The sequence below is a fragment of the Canis lupus genome, chromosome 27 (genome assembly GCF_003254725.2).
Source record: "Canis lupus dingo isolate Sandy chromosome 27, ASM325472v2, whole genome shotgun sequence".
NCBI lineage: Eukaryota > Metazoa > Chordata > Mammalia > Carnivora > Canidae > Canis > Canis lupus.
Window position 1 is genome coordinate 11,559,316 of NC_064269.1, and position 22,919 is coordinate 11,582,234.

A 22,919-nucleotide genomic window follows, 5' to 3' on the forward strand; every position below is an offset into this window, starting at 1 on the left:
TTGCAGCAAGAAATAGCTAAGTATGACAGCATAACTGCTTGACAGTTTAATCCTAAAGAAAAGCAAAACTGGAATTCTGCGTATTAGTAGAGTTTAAAACCTGCTCATGATAATAAAACCTCTAGAACACACTTCAACTTGACTTCCCAAGGAATTTTCTTTACAGAAGATGAAATGCAGATAACTTAACTTCAAGAACTTCAGGTATGGAAGTTCAGAGTACACAGAGATGAAGCACATTTAAAGTGAAAAGAAGGCAGAAAGACTCCCCACCCCCCGTCACTAACCTGGGGGTCAACAAACATTTGCTGTAAAGAGTCAAATAATACTTTAGATTCTGTGAGCTATGTGGTCTCTATCACAACTCCTCAACATTCCATCATAGCACAACAGCAGCCATAGACCGTATGTAAACAAATGTACCTGGCTGTGTTCCAATAAAACTTACTAAAAAAGACAGTTGGTCGGATTTGACCCAAGAACTCTAGTTTGCCAACCCCTGGTCTAAACAATTACATACCTCTCAAAAATTCTCAAACAATTCAATGAAGAATAAATAGGTTACTTACAGATTCATATTTCTCACAGAATACAAAAAAAAATGGAGATTTTTTTTCACCCTATCCTTTGCCAATATCTTAAAATTTTGCATTTTAGAAGCTAAATTTTAGAAAGCCATTACATAATGATAGAGGAGTATGTTTTAGCTGATTTATACCTTCGTTTTTTACCAGAGACCTGACTTCATAGTAAAAGCCCATTCTCAAAGTATGTTTCAAAAAATACTAATCCACAAGATGTCGGTATTTTTCGTTTCACCATAAAATCCGAAGAGGGGTTAAATGGATATATAACCTTGGGTTTCACTGAGTTTAATAAAATTAAACATATTTATTTACAGTGGCACTTCTAAGAGCATTCCCTACAGATATGGATTCAAAAGTTATCTGCATGTATATGGCCTTTTCATCTTAATTGTATTCAACTTCTTGACCTTTCATTTTCCTAACTTCTCTGAACACAGCAACTTGGCAATGAATGGTATTCTATCATTTAGGTTTTTGTCATTTTGTTGTCCATGATTTCATTTTAACCTTCTCCCAAACACACGGATCCTTGAATTTTATGTATTTATTTTAAGATTTTATTTATTTATTCATGAGAGAGCGAGTGAGAGGCGCAGACATAGGCAGAGGGAGAAGCAGGTTCCTCAAACGGAGACTGATGTGGGACTCAATTATGGACCCTGGGATCACACCTGAGCCCAAGGCAGATGCCCAACTGCTGAGCCACCCACGTATCCCAGAGCCTCGTGTTTTAAACATTTTACCTAACTCTGAGATAATTTAGGGAAAAGTATAATCAATTCCCTTCTTATAACAAATATGATAAGTTCGGACTGGATAAAAAGCTAAATGTTTGGAAGGAAGGGACAGATGGGAAAAACCCCTCAAGAGAAAAAAAATACTAGACAATTATAAGCCTGTTTTGTATCAAAATACCAAGTTTTAAACTACATGCTAAAAAGGGCTCTAAAGTTAAAAATTATAATTGGATTTAAAGCAAATTTCCAATTAGGCAGAAAATTCTAATACAAATGGCAAAGTCTTAAATATTAATGTTTCATAATTTAATACATGCTAACGACACTGCTGAATAAGATGAACATACCAATAAAAAATGGTGAAGGATATGAAGATCAATGGAAAACAAAACCAAACCAGGAATCACATCACTAAATATGTACTTAAGATAACCTGTTCTTTTAAGTTTTCTCAACCAAATAGGAAAATGATACCATCCAGTAGTGAAAATAAGGGTAAACAGACACATTAGCTTCCTTATGAACAAACAATTTGGGTTGGGCTTGAAATTGCTACGGATTCAATGGTCCCAAAAATGGAAAACAGTACTCTAATTCACAAAACAGAGTTAAACTTCCAAGGTCCATACAGAGAGCCAATACTAAATAGAGCTGGAATACATTGCTGTCAGAACGCCTTTCTTATCTTCATTAACAAGTTTCCTTTTTGTCTCCTTCTCTAATTGTCTGTACTAATTTGGCTTTTTCTCAATCTAACGTCACAAAATACTACAGAATATTTTGATTTCTTTCATTTTCTTGGCATAATACCTGTTTAGGGTAGTTTGCATTTGGTTTCTAGCAAACCAACAGAAACAGCTCACTCATGCTTAACTGTACTCACATGATTAGTATAGCTATCATTACTGCTCTGAGATTTTGATACTGTAAATGTAAACACCTGGCTTTTCCAAATTATAAAAATGAAAAATATTTAAAATATATCTAAGAATAAAAAAGGAGTCTATTAATGAGAATCCTTATTATAGTATTGGTTCTCAAAGAAGGGTGATTTTGCTCCCTAGTGGACATGTGGCAATGTCCAGAGATGACATCTTTGCCTGTCACACCAACTTGGGGAGTACTATTAGATTCTAGTGGGTAAGAGATAAGGGATGCTGCTACACATCCTGTAACATATAGGACAGTCCCCCACAATGAAGAACTATCCAGTCCAAAATGCCAACAGAGCCAAAGTTCAGAAATCCTGAGGCACACATACACACACATATACAGTCATAAATTTAATCTATCAGTTTGAGAAATACATAGAAACATTCTACTTGTCCATTTTAATGTGTTTCTTTATAACATGTAACATCAAGTATTAAAATTTCTTCAAACCTCCTAAACATTCAAATAACATAAGCAAACAGTATTTTCTACTCTATTTTCAACCTTTTAATTTATATATAGTCCAAAACTTAAGAACATAGGGTCTGAGGCAAGTCTGCCAGAATTCAAATCCCGGCTCCATCATTTGTTTACTGTAGGAGAGGTGTTACAGTTATTTAACTTGTCTGTGCCTGTTTCATTTGCAAAATGGGAATGATGGATTAAGAGGGATGATGCATACAACACAAGTAAGTACTTTACATATTAACCCATTAACTCAAATTTTAAAAAGAAAAGAAGGGATCCCTGGGTGGCGCAGCGGTTTACCGCCTGCCTTTGGCCCAGGGCGCGATCCTAGAGACCCCGGATCGAATCCCACGTCAGGCTCCCGGTGCATGGAGCCTGCTTCTCCCTCTGCCTATGTCTCTGCCTCTCTCTCTCTCTGTGTGTGACTATCATAAGTAAATGAAAAAAAAAATTTAAAAAAAATTAAAAAGAAAAGAAATACACTGACAATACCAAGTGTTGACAAGGACATGAAACAATTGGAATTTATATACCTTGATGATGGAAATATAAATGAGTATAAAGCTGCCAGCTCTCAGTCCACAAATCACTACATGAGTTAGTAATCAATCACATTACATTTTTCAAGGTCTTTTGGACTGGTCAATGTAGTATTGCTACCTCGTCTCCGCTGATAAACCTATGTGACATTTACAAAGAACAGATAACTGAAAGAGAACTGGCCAATGAATACTAAGTTCAGCCAAGAAACAAAACAGTGTTAGATGGTAGAAGTGAAAGTCAAAACTAAATATAAATGGAGTTATAAGAAATAGCTAACCATGGCAATGTTGACAATGCTGTCTTTCAAGAATGACATGAGATATGCAGCCAGAGGAAGTTAGTGAAGGCAAACTTACTTACATAAATGACAAAAGTTATTGTGACACACATACACACACAAATGATGATGCCCCAGAGATGTGATGCTAACAAAATACTTCATATTAAAGGAACTCTCAGAGGGGCACCTGGGTGGCTCAGTGGTTGAGCATCTTTTGGGTTTGGGTCCTGGGGTCCTGGGATAGAGTCCCACATCAGGCTCTCTGTAGGGAGCCTGCTTCTCCCTCTACCTGTATTTCTGCCTTTCTCTCTCTGTCTCTCATTAATGAATAAATAAAATCTTTAAAAATAATAATAAAATTAAATTAAAAAATAAAGGAACTCTCAGAAATTTCACAATGAAAATGCAAAGGATAAAATGTTAGAAACTGACTCAAACTTAGAATGGAATATGATAACTCATCAAGACATAAAAAAGATGCTGACTCCATATCTTAAGTTACACAACAAGAAGGCAAACACCGTTCAGATTACTCTTGATAACTTTTTTACAAATAAAAACTCTCTCAATGTTTCTAAGGTTTTAAATTACAGTATAATAAATGAGTATTAGTTTCACCATTTCTTTCATTTCCCTAGACATTTCTAATTGACAAGAAAGATTAATTTAATGGTTTGACAAATTTTAAGTCACAACTGTAATTTTTCCCATTTACTATTAAGGTTGCTTTAAGTCATACTGATGATTACCTTTGGAGAAGAAAAAGAAATTTGAGTAGGGGCATGAGGAAGCTTCTGAATGCAAGTTATATTTTATTTCTCAACCTAGATTATAGTTATAGTTATGGTAATTCACTGAGCTGTACACCTACCTGGAACTGTGTATTTTACATTATATGCTCTAGTAAGTATATATGCTTATGAAAATGTGATAAAAATACAGCTCCTTGTGATTTAACATGATCTGATAGGAATTTTTAAGAATGTAAACGGAACTTTTAAGAAGAGAATTTTCATTTTTAATATTTACTTTAAGGAAAAGCGTAAGACCACCTATTGTCTGAAAATCATTAATACACTTTAATGATTTCTTTTGATCACCATAGCGGTCATCTACTAACATGGTCTCAGGTCATCTTCCCAGAGGATCACTGAGAAATCAGTGTCAGGTGATTAGGATGCTCCACCGCAGGATATTCTCTCTGCAACTTCTATTTTGTTGTTATTTAGTTTTGTTCCTATTTACTTTTCCTTTATTCAGAAAAGTGCTATACCTTAATGCAGCAATCTTTTTTAAAGATTTTATTTATTTATTCATGATAGGCAGAGAGAGGCAGAGATATAGGCAGAGGGAGAAGCAGGCTCCCTGAAGGGAGCCCGATGGGGGGACTCAATCCCTGGGACCCTGGGATCACACCCCCTCAACCACTGAGCCAGTCAGGAGTCCCTAACACAGCAATTCTTAACATTCAATGTCATTTCCAAATATCATGATTCTCTTTACCCAATCTGCAGGAAGTCAGTGAACAGATTCAAAGAAAAGCTTTCATAAATAAAACATTTTTAAAAATAGCCCTTTATATAAAATAAAAGGTTAAAGATTTTCTTCCTGCCATTGTTTTTACTAAATCTCGGTGCCTTCTGCTACATATTGCAACTAAATGCTATCAAATGACTAATAAATAAACATAAAACAATTATAAATAGAAAAATTTTAAGTGTTCTGTTGCCCTTAGTTTAACAGCTTGTATTTCTGTGCATTCACTCATGGTTTTAATTCTATACTACGTATTTAATAGACATTTTCTACTAATAAAATCTTTGGCATACCATTTAAAAATATTTCTATGTCACAGAGTTCAAGACAAAGATATCTTTAATTCAAGATTCACCTCAATTTTCGCTACTTCAACAAAACACCACATTCAAAAACTACTTTACATCCAAAACCTGGGAATTTCGTGATTCCATTTATTACAACTGCAAGAGAAAATCCAGGAGAACTGGGCTTTTTTTTTTTTTTTTTAAGCAAACTGCTGAGAGTCATCAGATAGCTAAAAATGTAATAAAGAACTATGAAACCGATATGCAAGACAAGTAGGAAGCTCAGAGATCTAGATCCATCTTTATTGAGCTGCTTTTCTAAATATACCTGCCAATTTCAGAAGCAGCATCTCAGAGGATGAAAAACTGAGAAATAATTTTGATGGTATCACAGCATTAAGATAGAAAAACAGAATCCAGATCTTACCAAAGAAGAAGGTTGAAAGCTCAAAGGGCTACACAATAACAGCAGGGTAAACTGGAAATGAACTAGCCTGGTTTTGTATGACCTAAATTCTTTAAAGTGACCCTAGACTGCTAATGACTCAAACCCTCTGACATACTTGGAGGTTTCTGTTTTCTTGACCATTAGTTAAGATTCATTAAAATTACTTCAAATGTAAAATCTATTTTAACAAGAAAATCTATGTATTTAAAATTACAGAGGCAAAATAAATTTAAGCTAGCCATTAAAATATAGTATTGTTTCCTGAAGAACTGTACAAATTAGAACAAAGCCATTTACGAAATCATCACTGAGTACTTAAAATGCAAAACATGAATCTCTAGATTATCATTAGTTTACTCAAAAAAATTAAAAGGGAAAAACTGATTGATAGAAATATCACAAGTTTAGTCATACTATTTTTCTTTAAACATGTATTAGTTCAACACTTATAATTAACTATTAAATTCAAATGATATCATCTAGTATAATTTTCTTTGTGCAAGTAATCATCTTGATTTTAAAGAATTTTGGTTTTTGTTTTAACAATGGCCCTAAAGCATGCTGAATAGAGCAACAGGATACTGGAAACTTGGGTGTGTTTTTTAATGTCATTCCATAAATCACAGGGTAAAAACTTTGCACTGTAATTAAGATGAAGTTCTATTTACCATACAAAGAAAACTTAACATCAAAAACCTTCAAAACTACATACAGGGTTTCTAGCTTTATTAATAAAGGGTTTCCTTTATTAATATACATCCCCCAGGTAATTCCTGCCCCTCACACCAATCAAACCAGACAAATTGTGATGGATTCTTCAGTTTCCACAAAAATATTTACTGGTTAAGAGTAAAATTCAGTAAAGTAGGAAGGAAGGAAGGATAGCAGAGTGGGACAAGGTGGGGGTGGAAGGCGAATGAAGGCATTTTACTTATTCAGGACCTCATTTTTCTTTCCTTCCTACATCCAACATGCACAAATATTCCACACAAAATATCAGTTACTTCATTTCTAGTCAATAGGAACTTTAAAAAAGGAATTAAGATTTCAAGAATCATTTTGACAAAATGGCTTCATAACTTATAGTATAAACTTAAAAAGAAGTTAAGCACAGACCTCAAGTGTTTTTTCTTAAATGCAGAAATATCAGGGGCACCGTGCCTTAAGGTAATGGATTTGCTACACCATACTACCAAAATCAAACAATTATCTTGCAGCAGAGTTGAAAAGTTTGTTGACCCAGGTCTAGAGCTCTTTTCACAAAACTACATCTTTATATCCAAAGCATTTTAGGCATGAGATATGGACTAAGATCCTTAGTCAGAATATATCTTACCTGTATTACCTGTAATTTTACCTGTATTATTCAGTTTAATCTCTAATACCTACAAGAGTGACGATTCTTATAGAGGTTAAGATATGCCTAAAATGCTATAACATAAATACCAAAAAAATGTCATCTTGAGTCATTATACAAAAGAAGTTTATCTGTACAAAACAGTCTAGGGTAGGCATTCCAGGGTGAAAGATTCTGCTCCACGCAATCACCCTAGAACCCAGGCTTGACCACTCTAGTTCAACATGTGGCTTCCAAGGTCAAACATCTGCTGTTATCCCATTCCAGGGCCCATCCTGCAAGATGGGAAAAGGTAAATGTGTGCAGAAGAATACATGTAGAACTCCTATTCACATTATATTGGAGATAAATTAGCCATATGGTCACAACTAGCAGGAAGAAGATCAAGAAATGTAGTCCACCTGTATCTAAGATGTGTGGACAACAGGTAGAAGTCGTCTCAAGACTGATGTATTTCATTTCAGTGAAAAGTCTAAGGTTCCCAAATGAAGATGTGTCTAACAGACAGTAGAATATAGAAATACAGAGCTCAGGAAAGAAGCCAAGGCTATAGATACAGATTTATATGTCACCAGCAGCAGATGGTATAGGGCAGTATTTTTCAAACTTCAATCTCCAGACCTTCCTGCATCACAATCATCCAGGAGGCTTGTGAAAATACAGATTCCACATCTCCACTTTCTGAATCAGAATCTCTTGAAAAGAAGCCTAGAAATTTTCATTTTTAATGAGTTTCTAAGTGATTCTTATGAACACAAGTTTTAAAAACACAAGCAAAGGAAGTAACTGTTGTCAAGGATAAAGACAGATGAAATTACCATAAATGAGAAGAGGTACTGAGAAGTCATTGTTAACATGAACCTATGGTTTTGGGACTGCTGTCACTCCATACTACCTATTAGACCAGTGGTTCTCAAGTTTAGCTTCACATTAGAACATCTGGTGAGCTTTTAAAAAATACTGATGCACAGGCCAATTACATCAGATCTCCAAATGTGAGGACTAGGAACTAGTGTTTTTTTAAAAAAACCTCTCTACTAATTCACAGTACAGTCGGGATTGGAAACCACCATATTAGACAAGTTGCTATTATATGCTCTTCATTTCAGAGTCCCAGATTACTGCCTTACTCCAGAGACTGTAAACTCTGATTTTACTTACTTGTAAGCACTAAAAACTCAACAGATTTAACATTTTAAAATCCTGGATTTCTTACTTCTTTTGAAGCAGGCAATAGTATGTTTATATTCCCAAATAGCAAACATTAGCTTTGCACCAAGAAGCAGCTGCTCTAATCCAACCTTCAGCATTTGACATTCTACTGTAGGATACATGAGTTATTTCCACTAAGAGAGAGGGGCATTACTACTACCACACATAAATGAGTATGTTAACTGCTTTCCTATAAGTGTTACAAGTACTTTACGCTTAACATTGTATTAGTGTATACATAAACAACACAATACAGTAATCTGAGTTGATCTTCTAAATGCTTTTATATCCTCAGTCTCTTTATAAGCCAATCTTTCCAACTTCTTTAAGTGAAACTTGGTATTTGAACACAAATACCTCCCCTAAAACTCTTGAGTACTAAGCACACACTGATAACTGCCTCAAGTTCTTGAAGTATAAGATGCATAGGATTATGTTCTAAATTCTCCATCTTCTAAGAAAAGGGAAAAAGAAAAAGAGCTCAATAAGCTCTTGATTTAAGTCTAAGCTATCCCACCATAACCCCACATCACCCATATTACCAACCTTCTGATAACTTTCCCAAATTTCCTAAATTCATGGATACACTCTACTGTAACACATCCTACCCACATCATGGGTGACTCAAAATTCACTTGCATCATCTGTGCAATGGTGTAACAAGTGGTGAACTACCTCTTACCTCTTCACAATACCTTAGCCACACACTTAAATCCTAAACGTTGTCACTTACTACCCAGAGTGCTCATCTTTGGAATCCAATACTGCATTCTTACCATGTCTTATCCTTTAGTTTTTTCACTCCTACAGTAATTCCACCTCATAGATATCTGTAAGCCTCCTGTGTTTTCTAGCAAGCCACAAATCCCATCCTAACCTCACTCACTGCCTTTCCACCCTCAATTATAGTATTTGAAGCACTGTAAATACCAACAACTTCCCATCCTGGCAATTCTGATACATTGGCTTAGCCAACCCCAAATCTGAATTAATTCCAAAACGTTTGATTTCTTCACTAGTATAGTTGATTGATTGGACCCACTATGGTGACACGGTCTCTAATTTCCACTGTGCCTTCAATTCCTCTAGTAATATTTTTACTTATCATTTAGTGAGCTCAATCTACCATTCACCTTAGCAGCTATTCTAATATCCAGATAATCCTCCCAAAGTCCTCTAACCTAGCACCAAAACTTTCCTTCTCAATGAGTTACCCCACTTCCCCCCAAATACAGCAATTTTCAGGCAAGAACTACCTCAACTGCCAGCCCAAATCCATTTTCCCCATCTGTCTTCATCTGTCCCATCCCTAATTTCACCCTTTCTTTCTTGGTATATGATTTTTCCCCGTTAAAAGTTAGCCCCTCAAACAATGATCTTCATCCTGGTCCTCATTTAACTTGTTCAGTTTTCCCTTTTCTGCCTTGTACCTTCAACATTCCTCTTTTCCCTTCAACCTATAAAACCTATAAATATGGTCAAGTCACTGATCATCTTTAAAAAAAAAGTTTTAGATTATCTTCCTAGTGTCCTCAATCTTCACCTCATGGATACCTACAAGTCTCCTATATTTTCAACATATGGCATTCCCTGTTTCCCATCTTAGTTACATATTTTTTAAAAATATATCCACTTAGGTTGAATTTACTACCTTACATCTCATTCATTCTGACACAGCCAAACCCAAAGGATATTTTAATCTTTATGTTACGGGAGTACTCAGTTACATCAGACATTGTTGACCCCAAATATCGTTTAAAAAGTTTTATTTTCCATCACTTCCATAAAGGCCAATGGTTCTGACCTCAGTTCACTGCTCCTGTCTAATTATATCCTCTCCTTGGACAATATCAATTCTGAATGCAGTTCCTCCCTTGAAACCATTCCTCCTATATGCCAATCCCAGATAATGCCAAAAGCCCAGATAATTCCTTCATCTTTATTCCAACATTCAACAACCACATCTTGCTAATTTTTCGCTTCATAAGCATTTATCAAATTTCACCTTTTCTCCATTTCAACCTCCCTTCTCTAACTCACATATTTATGATTTCTTGTTCTATCTCCAGGGCCACCTTAAAAAAAAAATCATGCTTCAGGGGTACTTGGTAGCCCAGTCGGCTAAGCATTCCACTCTTGATTTAGGCTCAGTTCACGATGCAAGGGTCAGGAGATATCAAGCCCTGTGTTGCACTGCACTCTGTGCTCAGGGAGGAAATTTGCATGGGATTCTCTCTCTCCCTCTCTTACCCCTTCACCAACTCTCTCTCTAAAAATAAATGAATAAATCTTAAAAAAAAAAAAAAAATCACCCTCTACACTGAAAACAAAGGAAACTACATTCCTATTGGGTCAGCCTGTCTATCAGGTAAAAATTTTTCAGGAGTTCCCCACGCCAACAGAATAAAACTGTATTTTTAAAACTATTCAGGGATTCCCTGGGTGGCTCAGTGGTTTGGTGCCTGCCTTCGGCCTGGGACGTGGTCCTGGGGTCGAGTCCCACATCGGGCTCCCTGCATGGAGCCTGCTTCTCCCTCTGCCTGTGTCTCTGCCTCTCTCTCTCTCTCTCTGTCTCTCATGAATAAATAAAATATTTTTAAAAAATTAAAAATAAATAAAACTATTTATTCAGACTTCTTAGTTATACTTTAATTCACAATTCCCTAGGTCACATATATGTATCCATTAATACCTCTACACATCATGCTTTATACAGCTTTACTCATGCTCCTCATTTTGCAGGAACATGTTCCCCATTCTTCTTCTGGTTAACTCTTACTTTTTCTTCATGTTTGTTCATATTATCTGCTCCTACAGGAAATCTTCAATAAAACACCAGAACAGGGTAAATGCTTGTCTTCCTGCAGCATTTTATGCAACTTCAGCATGTATCATATTAGGCTATCTCCTTATGCATCTATTTACTTACCGGACTCTAAACTAGTGATATCAACACAGTAGCCTACACAAAGTAAACACTCAATAAACATTTGTACCACTAATAAGCCAAAGATTTTTGTAGTATTTTTGTCAAATAGTATATCAACTAAGAAGATAAAATCACTTTAATAAAATTTAAAATTAAACCTTTGCTTTAGGGGCACCTGGGTGGCTCAATTGGTTAAATGTCTGCCTTCGGCTCGAGTCGTGGTCCTTGGTCCTGGGATCGAGGCCTGCATCCAGCTCCCTGCTGGGGAGGAAGTCTGCTTCTCCCACTGCCCCTTCCCCTGCTCATGCTCTCTCTAGTGCGCTAATAAATGAATAAAATCTTTAAAAGAAAAATTAAGAAATGAACCTTTGCTTTAAAAAAATTAAGTATAAAAATACTAAACTACTTTATCAAAATTTTCCATATGTAAATACAGAAAAAAAACCCTTCAGTATTTAAAATAAAATATGCTGGCCATGTGGTGACACTCGTGTTCCTTTTTTTTTTTTTTTTTTGACACTCGTGTTCTATATTTTTTTTTTCTATACTTTTTTTTTTTTTCGTGTTCTATACTTCTAAATACTATTTAATACTTTATATCAGTTCCATCCTAAAGTTTATTCTAAGACCTCATAACTATGGGGCGGGGTAGGGGGGAAATGATGTTAAAAACCACCTCATTCAGGCTAAATTAACAACCCTTGGTAAAGTAGGACATGTTTCTTGAATATGAAATGAAGTGGATCCTAATATATTCTGAACTTTATCTACTTCAAGTGTGTTTTGAATAGAGATAACAAAAATCACTATATATACAGAACCAAGATGAATAGATGATGATATGCTTGAAATGTGGATAAATTATCAGGTACATGGCTTTATTAAAGAAAAAAGTGATAACTTTTAGAGTGAGGGTGGGAGTGTGGGAGGATGACAGGAAACAATACATCATTTTTCCTGTTATCTGTTATTTAATCCAGTTGCTTCCAATGACTCCATGCTTATTTGGTATGAAATATATATAATTTATAAAGTATATAATGCGCTATAGTATGAAACACATAAAATAGTAAGTGAAAAAGAGTAGATAAATTATAAACTGGAAGTTCCACAGCCAGTAATGGACCTGTGGAAGATGGTGTGAAGCCAGGTGGCCTAGTAGCAGCCAGTGACGGCAACCTCCAAAAGTAAAGTGCTGGAGAGTGCAAGAAGGAAGAGCCAGGGGTCAGAAGACTAACTACACAAAGAATGTGAGCAAAACTACTGAGATACTGGTTTCAAGTCTGGGATCAGATTTTATCCTACTTACAAGCTAATAAGTTAGAAAATTACTGCTTCATGGATATTGGTAGAAGACACAAGACTCCTGAGACAAAAAGGATTTTATTATTCTCAGCACAGCAAGCAACATAGCATTGGCTTATTTGTGAAAACCTGGTTCCAAGTCCCACAGGAATGATGTAATATAAGCTAAGATCGATGCTGCACATATAGTAAGTTTGGTTCACAACTAAGGAATACTTAAACATGGGGAAGCCACTATTTTTACACAGCAATAAGTAAGTCTACTCTTTGATACAGAGGGAGAACTACCTTATCTTTCAAGAATGTTCACTACAAATTCAACTCTGAGAAATAGCATGGGTAAAAGTGATCAGGGCCTTGCATTCTTGGCATATCTTGGCAAGATGTGTAGGAATGCAAGAGACTCACAGAGGACTGTCTCTTCCAAAAACTGGGAGCCAGGTTTTTCACTAATGGAAAGGGGTAAAATATGGTATAGAAAAGAGGAAAGAATACTGCCACAAACCCATGATCTTCAATATATGTAAATAATGTATAAAAAGAAACACAGAAAGAGTATGTGCAAAAAAAAAAAGTGTACATGCGTGTATGTGTGTGTGCATACACGCATCCACGCACACTAGTGTCCAGATCTTGGACTTTCCACTAAAGAGAACCTACTCTCCTTAGAGAAATAGCTTAGACTTTAGGCCTGGGGCAGAGAAAGCATAAAATAACCTGGAACATCCTACATCCACAGGTAAGGAACTGATCAAAGAATGATGTGGACAAGTCATAACAAAACAACACTGATTTAGCAATTGATTCTTAGATATGACACTAAAAACATTAGCAACAAAAGAAAAAATAGAGATATAAGACTTCATTAGAATTAGAATTTTGAATGTTGAAGGACATTACCAAAAGAACAGAATATATGCAAGCCATATATCTGTTAAGGATTTAATATCCAGAATATATAAAGAACTCTTCTAAAACTCAACAACAACAACAACAACAAAAACCCTCAACAACAAAAAGGCAAACAGTCTAATTTTAAAATGGGTCAAGGGCAGCCCTGGTGGCTCAGTGGTTTAGCGCCACCTTGGGTCCGGGGTGTGATCCTGGAGACCTGGGAACGAGTCCCACGTCAGGCTCCCTGCATGGAGCCTGCTTCTCCCTCTGCCTGTGTCTCTGCCTCTCTCTCTCTCTGTCATGAATAAATAAATAAAATCTTTTTTTAAATAAATAAATAATAAAATGGGTCAAAAATGAGTAGATAATTCTTCAAAGAAGATACAAGTGACCAATAGGCACATGAAATGTTGCTCATCACTAACTTGTTAGGGAAATGTAAATGAAAACCATAGTGAGATACAAATTTACACTTACCAAGATGGCAATAATAACAACAAGATAAAGGATAAGGATACTATAATGTCATATGTCAATTATACCTCAAAAAAAAAAAAGAATCTACATAAAGGAAACAAGAATAAAAACTGTAAGGACAATATGTCATCAATTATACCTCAAAAAGAAAAGAAGTCCACACGAAGCCTCCAGAAAAACCTCTAAATGTTATAAAACATCCCCATATTAATGATTTATCAAAGTACAGTAAATTAATTACCACAAATGAACAACTGCTCCAGAGTCAAGTAGGTGGTACAATGTGATTTATACCTATCACATGAGATACAGAACCAAGATGAACAGAGAGTGTTTTTGGTTTTTTTTTTTCTTTTTTTTTTCCTAAAATAAATAGTTGTTTTAGAAATACAGGGGTACTTGTTCCCCAGGGGCGGGGAGCCAGGACCAGTCTGAAGCCAGTGAGGGTGTGAGGGGAGCCCAGGGGACCACAGATGTAGGAGGGACATCGGAACATCTTTTCTGTTGTTTTGCAAGTTCTTTACATGAGAGAAATTAATGGTGGAAAAGATCATAGGAAATGCTGGAATTGTTAATATGTACAGGGCTCCACTGAAAATCTTCATAAAACCATTTATTTTATTTTATTTTTTTTTTTTTTTTTTTAAATTTTTTTTTTTTTTTAAATTTATTTATGATAGTCACAGAGAGAGAGAGAGAGAGAGAGAGAGGCAGAGACACAGGCAGAGGGAGAAGCAGGCTCCATGCACCGGGAGCCTGATGTGGGATTCGATCCCGGGTCTCCAGGATCGCGCCCTGGGCCAAAGGCAGGCGCCAAACCGCTGCGCCACCCAGGGATCCCTTTATTTTATTTTTTAAGATTTATTTATTTATTCATGAGAGACACAAAGAGGCAGGGACACAGACAGAGGGAGAAGGGGGCTCCCTGCAGGGAGCCCAATGCTGGACTCAATCCCAGGGCGCTGGGATCACAACCTGAGCCAAAGGCAGACACTCAACCACTGAGCCACCCAGGTATCCCATTCATAAAATCATTTCAAAAAGAATATAGGAAATATTTTTTTTTTAATTTTTATTTATTTATGATAGGCACACAGTGAGAGAGAGAGAGAAGCAGAGACACAGGCAGAGGGAGAAGCAGGCTCCATGCACCGGGAGCCCGACGTGGGATTCGATCCCAGGTCTCCAGGACCGCGCCCTGGGCCAAAGGCAGGCGCCAAACCGCTGCGCCACCCAGGGATCCCTATAGGAAATATTTTAAATGAAAACAGACACTGCATGCACTACATTTCAAAAGCAGCATTCATTTTCATACACACATATTAGATTTAGCTAAAATTAGCTCACACTCCTATTTAAAAAAAAAAAATCTTAAAGGAATATAAGCTTCAACAAGATTTCACTGAGCTGCAGTTTAGCACTGAGCTTCCAAGATGCCTGAGCTTCTAGGGAAGACCCTCTGCAACCTGACCCCCTTCCATTATTCATCCAACCATCATCTCAAATTCTCCACCTGCCCTCCCTTCACCTCAGGTTTTAAAGAGGAAACCTACAAAAGCTGTGCCACACCAACCCTCCGGCTGCATCTTACCTTTTCTCTATGTATTCTATGCCAGCTGATGTTATTCCTGAAATGTGTCATTCCCTCCTGCCTGTAGAACGCTGCCAGGCACAAGCACCCAAAGCCCAATTCAAAGATGACTTTTATACCAAGGATTCCCCCAAATTCATCTCCGAACCTGACTTCTATGCAATTTTATTCCCACTCTGTCTGCCAGACTCCAGCAACTCAGATGTCCACTAGCATCTGTGCTTCAGCCAAAACGTCCCCATCATGTACATACTATGTACTTGCTTGCTATGTCGCAGCCACTTAGTCTTCCTCTAGCTCTATCCATCTCTTCTGACAGAAATGAGAACTAGTCTTCAGAGTTCAACTCAAATGATCTCTCCCCCCTCAGTCTTTCCTCATCATCTTACTTATCATCATTCTTCTGAATTCCTTCAGTGTCAGAACTTACCCTAGGAAGTACAACCCATCCCATTCTGCTTTGTTACTTGTCGTTATTTCAGAGTATTCTTTCCTGACCACAAAGAACAAAACCTCCTTCTGGAAGCTCTTATTCACTTTCATGCTCACACCACCATGCAGTAGTTTAAAAACTACACAGGGAATAAATGAATCAATCATTTCATTACACAGATAGTGCCTGTGAACATTTTAGGCCATAGCTTGCTATAACTATATTTACAAAATAACTAGAACCTGAAATAATTGTGATCTAGGTTTTAATTTTTAAAATCACTTAACAGAATGCCCCCATGTGCACATACACAGACAATAATAAAAGTAATATAATAAGTGGTGGTGAGTATGTAAGAAACTGGGAACCCTGTACACTGTGAGAATGTAAAATGGTATAGCCACTACAGAAAGTAGTTTGCTGGTTCCTCAAAAAGCTAAACATAGAATTACCATATGACCCAGCAATTCTACTCCTTGTTAAGTACCCAGAACTGAAAGCAGAGACTCAAAATAGATACTTAGGAGTCAATGGTCACTGCAGCATTATTCACAATAGCCAAAAGGTAGAAACAATTCAAATATCCAATAGAAGACAAATGGATAAACAAAATGTGGGTAAATACATAAAATGGAATATTATTCACCAATAAAAAGGAATGGCATTCTGACATTATACCATGATGTTGGAAACATCATGCTAAGTGAAAGAAGTCAAACACAAGAGGACAAATATTGTATGATTCCACATATATGAAATACCAAGAATAGGCAAATTTTTAAAGGCACAGAGTAGAAAGGTGGCTGCCCTGGGCTAGGCATAAGGAGGCATGAGGAGTTATTGCTTTACAGGTATAGTTTTCATTATGATGGAAAAAAGTTTTGAAAATAGTGTTTTTTGGTGTAACCACTTTACCTGACATTGTGAATATAATTAATGCCAGTGAACTGTGTACTAAAAATGGTTAAAATGGCATATTTTACGTTAAACATATGCCACTACAACAAAGTATTTTTTTAAAAAACACAGGCGCTACCTTGAAGGGATTCTCACAGACCAAATTTGAACATCGTAATGATGTTAGTAACAGATTATAACATACTGAATAAGATAGGAATCCACAAGTCTATGGTGATATAAAACAAAGTTCTGTGTTTTTTTTTTTTTAATTTTTATTTATTTATGATAGTCACACAGAGAGAGAGAGAGAGGCAGAGACATAGGCAGAGAGAAGCAGGCTCCATGCACCGGGAGCCCAACGTGGGATTCGATCCCGGGTCTCCAGGGTCGCGCCCTGGGCCAAAGGCAGGCACCAAACCGCTGTGCCACCCAGGGATCCCTGTGTTTTTTCTTAAAGTGGGTGGTGGAGAGAAGAGAAAGCACTTCCTCACAAACTGATAACAGGTAATAAAAAGATCAGTCTAATTATAAAATTACCATTACAAACAATTATATTGATAATTCAGGCAAGAAACACCAATGAATGCTAGACTAGTGGGTGAAAATGAGATGAAGAATGGCATATTCGCATAGTTCCAAAGTATTCCCCCCCAAAAAAAACTAATATTGGGATGCCTGGGTAGTTAAGTGGTCTATCTTCAGTTCAGGGCATGATCCCAAGTCCGGGAATCAAGTCCTGCATCAGGCTCCCTGTGAGGAGCCTGCTTCTCCCTCTACCTATGTCTCTGCCTCTTTGTGTCTCTCATGAATAAATAAATAAAATCTTAAAAACACACACACACACACACACACACACACACAAATGTCAGGGAAGGAAGCTAACCTCGCAGTGAAGAAATTTTGCAGACTCCATCTTAATCAACTGATAAAAGTCAACACCATCGATAAGGGAACAAATCAACAACATGTGTAATCTAATGGGATGCAATAAAAAGAAAATAGCATCACTTCAGGGACTGTCCTGGCAAAAATGTATAACTGAAATCTAACCATAAACATTAGACAAACCTAAATTTGAGAAACAGTCTACAAAATGTCTGCTCTGTGTTCATCTTGCCCAAAACAGTGAGCCACAAAAACAAAACAAAATCAAGGAATAGACTGAAGAATTGTTCCGGATTAAAGAAGTCTACAAAAATATGACCTAAGAATTCGGATTAGATCTTTTGCTATAAAACACATTATTGGGGCATTGTGGGAGACATTACTGGGGTTGGTTTCTGGTGAAAATTTAGCAGTTTCTGATTTATTCTCACAACTTTTCTATAAATTTAAAACACTGTATCAAATAGAATATTTTAAATAGTCTAATATTTTTTCCCATAAATAATTATTGTGTACAACCCAACAAAAACAAAAACACTAGTTAGCATGGTTTTCCTAAATACTCAGAACGTTAATTCTCTTAACCAATATACACAACTACTCTCTGCATCGTTTACAATGCAGTGATCTTTTTTCTCCCTAAAACAGCCATTCACAGTCTTCAATGATATCACCTAATAGGGAACAACCTACAGACAGCCAGAAAGATGCTAGCCTGTAAAAGTAATAGCTTCTGTGATAGCCTGATATTTGAAGCGTCACTGAGGACACCCAAACATCAGGTGAAGCTACAGAATATGTGGAAGAAGCCCTTTCTATACCACTACCATTTCATTTGCCTTCATAAAAATGTTGTTTTATATGTTTACTATCTATAATTCATACTAAAAAGTAGGCTAATGAGAACAGAATCTTTTTATCCCCTGAGGGTAGAAGAATATCTGACATATACCAGTCACTCAATAAATATTTATCGAATGAATATACCATATAGAATGAACACTATACCAAAAAATTTCAAACAGAGTACAAGTATAGGCAACACTGATTACAGAGTAACTAGAATATACTATGTTTAAATCAGTATAAAATTGCCATCTATCAGGGGCGCCTGGGTGATTCAGTTGGTTAAGTGTCTGACTCTTGATTTCAGCTCAGGTCTTGATCTCAGGGTCGTGAGTTCAATCCCCACGGTGGGTTCCACACTTAGTGTGAAGTCTACTTAAAAAAAAATTTTAAAGATAAGAATCTATGGGATACAGTTATAGCAATTCTTAAAAGAAATTTCAAACTCTACTTATACTCATAAATAAGATGGAAAGAAAAATAAAATATCCAAATTAAAACGTTAGATTTTTTTTTTCAAAAATTGAAACATAAGTGTTACAGACTTTTAGAAGACAACCTGAAAATATCTATTAAAATGTAAAATATGTACATCCTGTGACCCAGAAATTCCACTTTTGGCAATCCATGCCATAAAAACTAAAGTACTGTTATGAAGTAGCATTATATACTCAGATTTATTAGACAATGTTTTGTACAGAAAAGTACGAATATGATCTCATTAACAATACTTGAAATGTTTATGAATATAGAGAAAAATATAGAACACACAGTGTCAACATGACTATAGGAAACAAGGAGCCCCACATATGATTTTATTTATGTAAAATTATATACACACATAAGGAAAATAATAAAGTGCTAAAAAAGGAAGAGAGAATAAAGATAGAAACAAACTATTATTTTAAAAACTGAAATCAACTAAATCAACTTGAGAACTGTTTCTTTGGAGTAAATACAAACCATTAGCTAATCTAATCAACAGTTTTTCTTACACTTTTGCTTTACACATTTAGTCTTTGTTATACCAGATATTTTGATATGCTAGGCTTCCAATTTCATTTTTTTTTCCCTAATGGATGGCCATTTGTCCCAACACTAGTTACTGAAAAGTTCATTCTTTTCCCCATTTGATTTGTAGTGCCGCTGTTGCTATATCCCCAACTCCTGGATATATCTAGGTTTCCTTCTAAACTCCCTGTCTTGTTTGACTGTTTACATTACTAGAGCTTGATAAATTTTGATAGTATATTGAGTCTTCACATCTTTTTCAAGGCTATTTTTGCCACTTGGCCCTTTATTCCTTCATAGTAACTTTAGAAACAGCTTACCAACTTCCCTGGGGAAAAATCCAAAACTTACACTGGAACCAAACTGAATGAACACCTGAATTTGAGAACTGATATCTTCATGATACTGTCTCTTCTCAGTCAAGGATGTCACATATATCCTTTTACTCAGGTCTTTTTAAATGTCCCTTAGAAATGACTTGCAATTTCATCTACATAGATTTCACACAGTTTTGTTATATTCTCATTACTCCTTATAGTTTTTATGTTATAGAAAATATTTGTAAATTAATTTTCTAACTTACACTATCAGTTGATTTCATTATACTGAACTTTGCTAACAGTTCTAATAGTCTATAGACTCTCTTGGATCTTCTACATAGATAATTTAACATCTGTAAATAGTTTTCCTTCACTCTAACCCTTACAACTGTATGTTTCTTGTCTTACTGTGGAGGCTGAGACCTTACCATGATGAATAGAAGCAATAACAACAGGCATCTTTGCTTCATCCTGGTTTTAAAGCTAATGCTTCTAACTCTACCATTCAGTACAGCAAATCACATTTATAAGATAAAGGAAATTCTCTTCCATTCCTAGCTGGCTAAAACTTACTGTGTTATATTTAACAGTAATTAAATTTAATTAAAGTATTTTTCAGAATCTATTTTCTTTATTACTTCTATTGGGAAAGGCAGTCCACCATGAGTCCATCCCTGCACATCCCTGCTGTGTACTCTAAATTGTAAGACCTTACCATCCACTGACACTGAACAGTTTCTGTAGCTGGTCATACAGACAATTAAATAGGTCAAGGTGACCACAGCATAACATGTGACTGCTCACTCTGAGTGAAATACTGGCTTGCTTGCTTCCCGCTTCCTACAAAAAAGTAGCAAGCTCTTGACCCTGTGTTCCTCAGCTGCAGTGCATGTCACTGTATGCAGAGCCACCATCTCTGCCCATCACATAAGGGACATCAATGCCCCTGATGACTGAGGTGCTATGAGTAACAAACTGCCTTGCTCTGATCCACTGAATCCTGTTGTCTACTTCTGGCACCTAGAGAGTTGTAGCATTTGACTACTTTCCCTTGTCTATAGGTTATTCTCTAACAGTTCGTAAGAGATATATATTTTTTTAAGATTTATTTTTTTGAGGGGAGAAGGGCCAGAGAAGAGGGAGGACGAGAGAAAATGAATCCCAAGTAGACTCCCTGCTGAGCATGGAGCCTGATCTCCACAGGGCTCAATCTCATGACCCTGAGATTGATACTGAGATCATGACCTGAGCCAAAATAAAGCGTTGAGTGCTTAACTGACCAAGCCACCCAGGTGTCCTCATCTTTAAAAAGCTCCTTTTATAACTTCTACTACTTCCTTTGTAGTGAAGTCATTTAAAACAAACAAACAAATCCTACAAACTTTAGAGGTGTCTGGGTAGCTCAGGTCATGATGGGATCAAGCCCCACGTTGAGCTCCCTGCTCAACATGAAGTCTGCTTCTCCTCCTCCCTCTGCCTCTCCCCTCTGCTCATTTCTCTCAAATAATCTAAAAAAGTAAAAATACAACTTGATTATATCTACCCATCTTTTTTTTTTCTAACTATTCTATCAGATGCCTCTGTAAGTAACTAAGGCTAACAATGACTGAAGTTATTCTAAAATGTGTTAATAAAAGACACTCTGTAATGACTCAAATCTTCTGGAGGGACAAAAAAAGCCTTAATCTTCTAATTAAACAGAACCCTTATAATCCATATTACACATTAGGAATAACTTAATAATTAATTTGATGAGAATATATCAATAATTCAAACATTATTTTTCATTATCAGTTTTCAAAACACCCATAGATACAGAATTCTATTAGTACTATATTACAGTCACAAAACTGTTGCTCTCAAAATTATAAATCCTAATAAAAAATATTTCATCTATGAGCCTTGAGATTAGATTTCAATACCAGACATCTTAGTGAATCAAGTATCAAAGTAGTTATGATATTAAGTTCATCTTTTTACCTGTACTCAGGCTGTCGGCTTGCAGAATGATCATCTCTTGTCCACCTATAGCCAGATTCATCCTGCAAAATAAAAAAAGCTATTTAGATATTTGCTTACATTATTTTGGCCAAGTAGGATATATCTAACAATACTACTGAAAATTAGTCTCTAAGATCAAAATAATATGAGGACCTAAACACCTTTCTGAATTACTCTGAGCTTCATAAACATAAAAAAGGAAAAAAAGATAGAGCAAGTCATCCATTTCAACAAGTAATTTACTAGATGGAGCTTTATGAATGCTTAAGGTATTTCTTTGGTAGGCCCTTAACAGTCTTATTGCCAAAAACATATGCCAACATCACAACAGCTAAGGACCATTACAAGAACAAAGGTTCAATTTAATCAAGCTCACATTTCTTGACCTTTCATTTTATTTTCCTTCTGTTAAGTTCCCTCACCAATTTTCAAATTCAAGCCCAATGAAGAATTTACTTTCCCATTTTTCTTGTTCAAGTTTCCTTTTCTCATCTTGATTTTCATTAAAATCCATAATTAAAAATAATACAATAAGCTATCACCTACTGATAAGCTATGTTAGAGCAAGATGTGGTGCTAAGTTTAAAATTAATCAAAAAAGTATATTTTGTCCTCTAAAACAGATATATTTGAAAAGCTACATTCAAAAAAACATAGTAACTCATGCCCAATTACTTGAAAATTACATATATAACAATATAACGTGAATTATTTACAATCAGAAATACTAATTCAGCTAAAATAAATGCTACCTTCATCTTCCTCTTTAGCATATCCTCTCTCATATAAGAGTAATGCATTCATCATTTTCCTTCTCAACAGTAAATATAAACAAAAGAAAAAACTCAACAGCTATAAGATAGGAGATTAAAGAAGTAGTTTATTTTATATAACTGAACTCAAGATAAATTCACATCACAAGAGTCCTAAGGATCTCAA

General features: G+C 35.9%; 1 protein-coding gene across 24 annotated transcripts in view; it reads right to left on the reverse strand.

Annotated features, from left to right (window-relative positions):
- Window positions 1-22,919, reverse strand: part of PPHLN1 (periphilin 1) — a 144,260-nt gene that overhangs the window by 91,852 nt on the left and 29,489 nt on the right. For all 24 annotated transcript variants that reach the window (XR_003147415.3, XR_007406527.1, XM_049102754.1 and 21 more), the window contains one exon: window positions 21,960-22,021. Coding sequence is in view for 22 of the 24 variants with exons in the window: in XM_049102754.1 (XP_048958711.1) it covers window positions 21,960-22,021 (62 nt within the window). In the remaining 2 variants the exon portion in view is untranslated. The remainder of the gene's footprint in view (window positions 1-21,959; window positions 22,022-22,919) is intronic.